Source organism: Pundamilia nyererei, unplaced genomic scaffold, assembly GCF_000239375.1.
Source record: "Pundamilia nyererei isolate P.nyererei 1_Seehausen unplaced genomic scaffold, PunNye1.0 scaffold00016, whole genome shotgun sequence".
NCBI lineage: Eukaryota > Metazoa > Chordata > Actinopteri > Cichliformes > Cichlidae > Pundamilia > Pundamilia nyererei.
In genome coordinates this window covers 4,488,444-4,496,827 of record NW_005187417.1, presented here as the reverse complement: position 1 = coordinate 4,496,827, position 8,384 = coordinate 4,488,444, and the positions used below count along the sequence as shown (strand labels likewise).

Below are 8,384 nucleotides of genomic sequence, written 5' to 3'. Positions count from 1 at the left end.
AAAAGTACATTAAAATCAAATGAGTAAATATGAAAACCAGAGTTTCATTAACAGGCTGTGGACACTATCAGACAATATTAGGTGTCAATCCTCCTTCCTCTTTCCATGCATCACCTCTCAATCACATTTCCTAAAATATGCCTATAGCCTTTTCTAGCTGAGAGACATAGCAAACAGTAAGAGCCCACCTGAGATTATTACATTCCAGTAATGAAAAAAAATCTATATGCTATTATTTCCTATGCAAAATAATGACAATAAATGATCTGTAATCATTTTGATAGTAAAATATTAGCAGCAAAATCACAAAGTTATTAACAAATTAATCGCCACAATTTGAAGATTCTGTGGCAACCAGGGCATCAGTGTATGAACCTACTGCCAGTCGTTTCATAACTGTTCATAACTGTGTAGTAAACCTGACACCACACACTAGTTTCTATTTGTCATTCTCACCTGATATGTCTCCACAGGCCTGGTTTCCATATTCAGGTCCCAAATCTTTACAGACAAGTAGTCTCTAGTCATCATGTAGCGTCCGTTGTGGCTAAATTTAACATCTGAGATTGATGATATGATCTCAGAGAAAAAGGAGCGATTACTTGGATCTTCTGGTTCCTCAAACACTGGATGACAGAAAGATGAAAAAAGTCAAACTGCAGTGTTCACCAAAAGGTCTACTGTGACATGAAAGTGCTTTGCATAACAAATCCAGTACTTAATCTGCCTGTCAGGGTAGAAGAAGGGACATATAAAAGTATGATGAGTAGGTACTCACACTTTGAGTGCTTGTCACATAGAGCTGAAACCCTCATGTCACACAGTCGGATGGTTCCTTTGCTGCTGCTGTAAACGAAGGTGTTACATTGATGAGGGTGGAACTCTGCTGCTGTGATCACCTCTGTAAGTTCCTCCATGTTAGCCGGTTTAATGTCAACAATATCTGAGGAGCATGCGGGTAAGGAGGGATAACGTCTTTCATACTCTGACACCTACCAAAAGAAGCTGAAGTGACTTTCAAACTGGGCGATTACAGTTGGTTTACTACCACAAGAGTTAATGGGCCATTTCAGGGCAACCTGTACCTTGCATGTGTGCATGCTGGAACTGCAGGAACTATCCCTCTGGGACCTCTGCAGAGCCATTGCAGGACAGTGTGACCCAATGTAGGTCCTGAAATGTTTTTTTCATGGAACTACAAGATTTCTTTGTTTGTCTTTTCCGTTTTCCCCTTGCACTGAAGACCCACAAAGGACAGTCATATTAGCCACTGGACATGGCTACAGCTATGTTTTTCCATGCAAGACTTTAGAAAACAATGGACCAGGTTACATCTCAGTCCCCATCTTTTCTGTTCTGTGTCAGAGGTGAGAGCACACACGCAAACCAGCCACAGTAGAGTGAGTGAGGCAGAACCTTTCTGCCGGTTTGTGCTGAGGTGTAGGAATAATGATGCTTTTATGTTCACTGTTCACCCCCAGTTGGACAAAAACGTCAAGCTGATGACAGACAGGTTAATGCACAAGTCAGGTGCACAGACAAACATGCCTGCATGCATCTAAGGATACTGAAGCTGCGGTCAGTGATCTCGAGGTGCCAGAGGTTGATGCGGAGGTCGTCTGCAGACAGGTAGGTCTCGTTGTCGCTGTTGACTGAGACAGAGTTGATATGGTAGGTGTGAGCGTTGGCAAACACCCTCCGTGGACTGGCTTCCACCATGAGGTCCATGGGTTTTAAAACTGGTACCTGTGATGAGAAAAGGCAGTGAGAGTTAGCTGGCTCAAAGCTCTTCACAGATTTGAAACAACATCAAGCTATTAGCTAGATGAAAATAAGAAGCACCATCATATCTTTACACAGGAACACAGAACACAGTCTTAGCTTTGCAATAACAGGTTACACAAGGTTCTAAAAAGACAGCCCGGATTAGTAATAACAGTCATTTTTACCATCAGCAACAGCAAAGGATGACAAACCAGTAGCCCTTCCCAACTTCTGACACACCCAGGTTTTAAAAGTTTTGCTTCCAAAGAACTACTGGTTTGTCTGACTAACCACACCCTTGAACCAGCCAGTGGTTGATTTGAGAACTGACCCGCAAAGATGTGATAGTGTTAGGGTCCTTGTAGCGCCCATCCTCCTCTTTGAGATTGTAGCCCTCTGGCCTCTTGTCTCGTTCACTGATTTTCCACAATTTAATCGTTTTATCTGTGGGAAAAAAAAAAAAAAGACATTTTAAATGACATTACCAACTGTCGGGCACACTAAATGGAAATGTTATTTTCTTATAGATTTATGAGATTTTTAAAGCAATTCAGGTCTTCATGTAGTCAATATACAGCAGACTTTCTTAAACTGTTTGTACTCTGAAAGAGTTGCCTTTTCACCTGGTGCTATAAATAATGAACTTTTTGCTCAGAGCCGTCTATAAAATGCAAGTGTATGGTGTCTACATACATGCGATGGTGGTTTCACAAGAGTCAGGTAGCAATTTTATGATAGACAAAGTACTACTCTTAACTAACAAGCAGATTCATTAATTTCACCATCTTGTGGAGGAAATTATAATATTATGTTTTAATATCTAGTTCTCTTCACATCTGAGTCAAGTGTGACGGGGTCTATGAGTCACTCATTTCTCTTTAATGCCTGTATTCAAAATTAAACTCACTGCAGACTGTTGTTAAATATCTGATCATCAGCTTAATTAAAGAGAGAATTTTACCATTAGTTGACAACAGGAACTGAGCAGCATTCTTCTGAGGAAGCCAGCGAATCTTGTTGATTTTCTCTTCTATTTCCAAACTCTTCAAGTAGTCAAACTCTGGCTCGTGGCTCTGAAAAGTGCTGTAAACATTGTACTCGCTCCGGAACTGAGGCTGATTTTTGTTCTGTTGAGAACCAGAGATGAGTAAATTTGTTTAAAGGGTTTTTTGTATGAAAACGGACAAAATCATCTTTTAAATAAAGCCCACTATTGTTTGTTTACAGACATGCTTCCAAAAACTAGAATAATTGTTCTGACTTTGTGTCACCAAGTTCAGAGGATGACCTTTTCTAAAATGTGTGGGAATCAAACTAGGCAGAAGTTAACCACGACGCAGCTGTACCTCGATTTCCTGTTGGAAGATGACTACGCGTCCACCCTTGTCTCCTGTGGCCAGCAGCTCCCCTGTGTGGTTAAATTCAACTGTAGATATAATGTCCGCTGCAAAAAAATAAAATAAAAAGGACATAAGATTACATGTGCAATTTTAACATTTTGAAAGTGGCGTACCAAGACAGATGTGCCCCTCTACTACTCAGAAAGTACACCAGGAAACCACTTAGTTATTCTCAACTAACCCTGGATTTATCCTTGTGAGAATCAGAGAGGAGACAGGCAAGTGGCCCTGAAGATGCAGGAGGATGTCACAGCACGTCGGGCAGAATGAAAACGATCGCTAACCTAGTTTTCATCTTTTCTTTCCCTCTTACTCTGACAGAATTACACTTTCCCCCCCAGCAGCAGTATGCTGCTTTATACACTGAAGCTCACTCACACATAGACAGTTGTTTAACCCTTTGTTGCCCACTGGAGCAGAAAGACAATGCTCCAAGAAATTGCAGCGAGTGGTCATTGTTAACGACACAGTCCCTGAGGCCTAGAGTAAGGATTAATATATCCAAGCAAATCATTCTGACAGACTGTATTTGGTTAATTTTTAAAGTAAAGACATCAAAAATACAAATGCCAAATCCTAAAATAAGGTTAGAATGTGGCTTGAAATGACCTGAAAAGCTTGGGCATGCTGCTACTTGTAAAGCAGTGAAATAACTATATCAGTACTATGGTATTCTCTGTATGTTTTTTGTTGCAAAACTCCAGGCATGGTCATGTACCTGGCATCTAGAGAATGGCAACATGCTTCACGTGGAACTCTGTAGCAGTCTGACAGCTCCCAACCCTTTCACATGTTCTGTCAGTAAAGACAGTACATTTCTCACTTCACTGCATACAGTGTGGATATATATTGACTTTCATTATCCATCATTTTCATATCTGTGATAGCCATGTCACGTTACAGGTTATTTCCACAATAAGCTTATTATTTAGTTGTTTCCTCCACCATTGCCTGCAAAACAAGCTCAGACTGACCTCCCACCTCAAAACAGAATATCTCCATCCACATGCCTAACATCTGACTAAGTGCTCTTTTAATCAAATCCTGCTCCTTTTTTCCTTCGAACGTGCCTTTAGAGTTTGTGCTAGAAAACTCTTCTTGTATTTCTATATGATGGCCCATAGTTCATATCAGCAGTGCTGTACAGTCCACCCATCTCTCAGCTAAACCTTCCTGCAACTCCTGCCTGTGCAATAATATTTCCATTTGGAAAAGGAAACATGCAGTCATGTTGCTCTTCCATCTTGTTTTGACTTCCACATTTGCCCATAATTTCCTCCTTCAAATAATTTTTTTTTTTTTAAAGCTGTAAATATGAGCTGAAGTGTTTTCATATCTTTTTATGGCCTTCCCCTACTTTGCTGACATCAATGACTTGTTTATAGGAGTCCATTGCTGTTGAGTCTTACCACACAGTTTAAAGACTGCAACAATCCACGAACTCTTTAGATACAAAAGTTACCCACAAGCTCAACAATATGTAACACTACAGCGCTCTCGCAAAATACTGGGGGCAATAAAGAAAGACGGACTTAAATATATATTTTTAAATGCTCACTCACTTACCAGTTAATTAAATACAAATATTGATGCTCACCTTCCATATAACTACATCACCAAAATTATTTAACAAAAATTAAGATTATAATATGATATAATTAACCAAAAATCCCATCTAACAGAGGTGCAAACCACTCTACAGCATCTGATAGTGGTTCACAGCTATTGATTTATCCTTTCAGCCTCGGAGCTTTTGTCCATCAGCCATCTGGAGGTCCCGTTTTCCAATTTTCCTGAAAAGTACGATACTCCCACAATGAGCAACCAAGAACAGAGTGCATGGAACAGCACAAGTGGCCCTGCATTATCAGCAGGTAATTATCCAAACGCCTGACTCAGCTCCTTTTTTTTTTTAAGCATTCCTCTTGAAAATGCTAAAACCTCCAAATCTAGTGGCTGATCCATGTACAGAAGGTACAGAAGGACCCAGTAGCGAGTTTCCAGCAGCAACCTAAATGTCTGCATTGCCTTTTTCAAAAAGAGCTTTCCGGTGACTCACCAATGGAAAGCCTTTAATGTAAAGCAGGAGCAGCATCAAGTGTTTGGGTTGTATCTCTTCAGTGGAAACTAGAAGGGCACTTAAAAGGCACAGTCCTTTACCATGGCAAACAGTCCGATCAGACTTCATAATCACTACATCACACATGTCTGAGCAGGAAAGGAGCAACATTAGATCAGTTCAATGTAACGGTTTCTGAAACAGCTGGTGTACTCTGCACCCCCCACCCCCATGTGGGGCCCCTTTGGGGAGGTTTCTTACAGAAATATCATTGCACATCCCTAGATTGATTGGTTAAAGGAGGAAAGTTTGTCAGCTCTTGGTGGTCTCCTAAAAGCCTGGGGCCACAGCTGCTTGGAATGTCTGTTCACAAGCTTCTAGTATGACTGAATTATGAAAAGAAAAACCGGGATTTGCATCAGCACCAATATTTTGTCGATTCTGCCTTAGCCTCAGACTCACTCTCTGGTAGATTTTGCATAATGCTGCCAACAGGAAACAGAAAAAAATGTCTGAATTTTCACCAAGGCATACCCCACTATGGCTAAATTGTGCAATATCCATTAGTCTGAATTAATCAAATCACTTACCCTCAGCTACGTCATCATCGATTGCTCCTTTCACCTGAGAGAAGCACCACTGCATGTCACCTCCAGGACCTACAGAAATACAATTATAAATATTTAGTTCTGGGTGGTGGCAGGTTTATTACATAACATTTCACATTCTGGACAATGTAAACAAGTTCCTAAGAAAACTTATCATTTGAGTGTCCCCTGCTGCCTGTGACAGCAAGGGATAATTGATAAGATGTTAGAAATTAAAAAGAGACAGGGTTCTTGCAAAATGCGTGTGGTCACAGATGTGCACATATCCTCTCACAACTTCTGTAATTCTAGCCTCAAAGAAAACAGACAAAAATGTAATTTTTTCTCCAAACTAACATTAACATAAAGATATTACTGTTGGGTCACAGGCACATTAAGCAACAAGTAGAAACCGGCGATTTTTAAATAAATATAAACATGCTAGATCTAAGCCATGATTAGTTGGTAGTGTGGTTTCTCACTTTGAGATACAGAGTCTGGTTCAAATCTCACAAATACCAACTAAACTGCAAATGGTCTGGATGTGAAAGTAATTATCTCCACACATTCTTTATTTTAGGCCTGGTCAATTGAGGAGGCAGATGGTCTCCTAATGCCATCTCTTATTTTTAAAATCTACATCAACAAGACAAAACTTGCTGTCTGATTCAATAATAACTTCTAATCACTTGCCTCAACAGGTTCTCCATCAGCATAGCTCATTGCACAACAAAAATGTTTGGCATATTTTCCACAGATGATCGTTTCTCTTATTGGTTAAGTGGAAACTGGTCCGATTTGTCTTTAACAACATTGAAACACACGCGCTTTGAAGAAAAATGAAGGACATCTATGAGTCACCACGGATTCATCACACACACACACACACACACATTCTGGACTGAATCATAAAAGTACTGATCTGGACAAAATGTAATAGCTTCACAGTGCCTGCACTTTCTGCAAGACAAAGATCCCAGAAAAGAAAAAGGCGTTCAAAATGAACTCAAAAATCTGTTTTAGAAGCAGGATAACATGCAGTGTCATTAATTTCTCCACCCTAATGAATCAAATGCATGTACCAAATATGTCACTAGATATTTCCTTTACAAGTATCAGTCCCGTCTGGCTACGGGGGGAGCTAAAGGCCAACACGATTTCAAACAACTACTGAGCTGATGAATGAACTGAAAATCAACACTGCGCTAAATAAACCCATTTCTGCCAGAGTCATGGTTTAGATCATAGTGCTTTTATTTCTTTCGCTTTGAGGTTGTTGTTTTTTTTCTTCGTTTTTCCGCTCGAGCATGCGCGTGTTAAAAAAAAACAAGTCTGATGACTTTTAACTCATTTTACGCAAAAACTGTTCAGTCTGCAGCAGGGCCTGGAGGGCTAGCCTGCATGTGGGTAATGTCAAAGTTTGAGCGAAGCCAATTACGGCATGCTAGGCAAAATTTGCCCTTCTGGGCATTTGTTTAATCTTTTCGAAATAAAAAAAAATCAACCTTAGACTAAAAATCTGAGCACTGAGGTTTTGGGGATAGCTAGCATATACGGCGTGCACAGTTAGCTTACGAAAATGGTCCCGGGCCGGTAAACAGCCAGCTAGCTAGCTAGCTAGCATTAGCCGGTAAGGGCAGGCCAGATGGAGGATGACACTTGAGTTAGCTGGCTAGCTAACGCTAGCACTAGCTAGCTACCGTTAGCTAAACCGATACTCGACTGCGAAATCTCGCAGTTACCGCAGCTAAGAGCTCCTAGGAGCGGGGTCTCGCTGTAAAGACTCAAGCCCGTCCATATTATTTTATGTGTAACGGTTAAAGTCAATTACCTGCCATAACGAGACAGACAGTGGAGCTTGCCTCAGTCAGTCACGATCCTGCTTCCCACTCCCACGCGCTGATTCGTGGGATCTGAACTTTTTTTTTTCTTCCGCTCGGTATCCGCTGTTTGTGTGCGCAGATCGAAATGTCTGCGAGGCTTTAAATTAACCGTAAAGCTGGATGTTTTATAACTCTCCTTATTTTATTTCCCGCTACGCTCCCTGACGTTTCTCTCTGTGTGTCAATCAACCTCCTCTGCCTCTCTTGCCGCCGGCTACTTCGCATCCCACAAGTCATTTCTTCCCCACCCCGCACCACAGTCTCTTCCGCACGTGAACTAAAAGGTCTTTATAATGCGCGCGCACACAGCAAAGTAGATGCATGGGCACGCGCGTACTCACATCTGGATGAAGAGGGTATAAACGTATTCTGCATTAATACTGCAACTCGATACAAACCTTAAGGAAGTATTAATAGTTCTTGTAGTTCCTTGTACTCCGTTACAAGGATGACCAAATCTGAATCAAATCAGCATGCAGGTTGAATCTTATGAAAATAATAATAATAAATCACTTCCCAATACGATTACTCTGAATGTGTGTTGCCACAACTTGTGTCAATATATATGTACATTTCCTGAAAATATGACTTACAGTCTCAGTGAGGGAATCACAGTTTAGACATAAGACCTGAGCAAGAATGAAAGGGGAGGTAGAGAAAGGAAAGAAAGATGGTAGCAAGAACTGTCCAT

At 40.8% G+C, this 8,384-nt stretch overlaps 1 protein-coding gene across 1 annotated transcript in view; it reads right to left on the bottom strand.

Moving 5' to 3' along the window:
* LOC102205387 (serine/threonine-protein phosphatase 2A 55 kDa regulatory subunit B alpha isoform-like) overlaps positions 1–7,957 on the bottom strand; it is an 11,307-nt gene extending 3,350 nt beyond the window's left edge. The window contains exons 1-8 of the mRNA XM_005725611.1: positions 7,642–7,957; positions 5,814–5,882; positions 3,111–3,208; positions 2,726–2,891; positions 2,096–2,208; positions 1,569–1,746; positions 779–943; positions 436–626 (exon numbers count right to left, since the gene is read on the bottom strand). Of these exons, the coding sequence (XP_005725668.1) occupies positions 436–626; positions 779–943; positions 1,569–1,746; positions 2,096–2,208; positions 2,726–2,891; positions 3,111–3,208; positions 5,814–5,882; positions 7,642–7,648 (987 nt within the window). The 5' untranslated portion in view covers positions 7,649–7,957. The remainder of the gene's footprint in view (positions 1–435; positions 627–778; positions 944–1,568; positions 1,747–2,095; positions 2,209–2,725; positions 2,892–3,110; positions 3,209–5,813; positions 5,883–7,641) is intronic.
* Between the last annotated feature and the right edge of the window lie 427 nt (positions 7,958–8,384).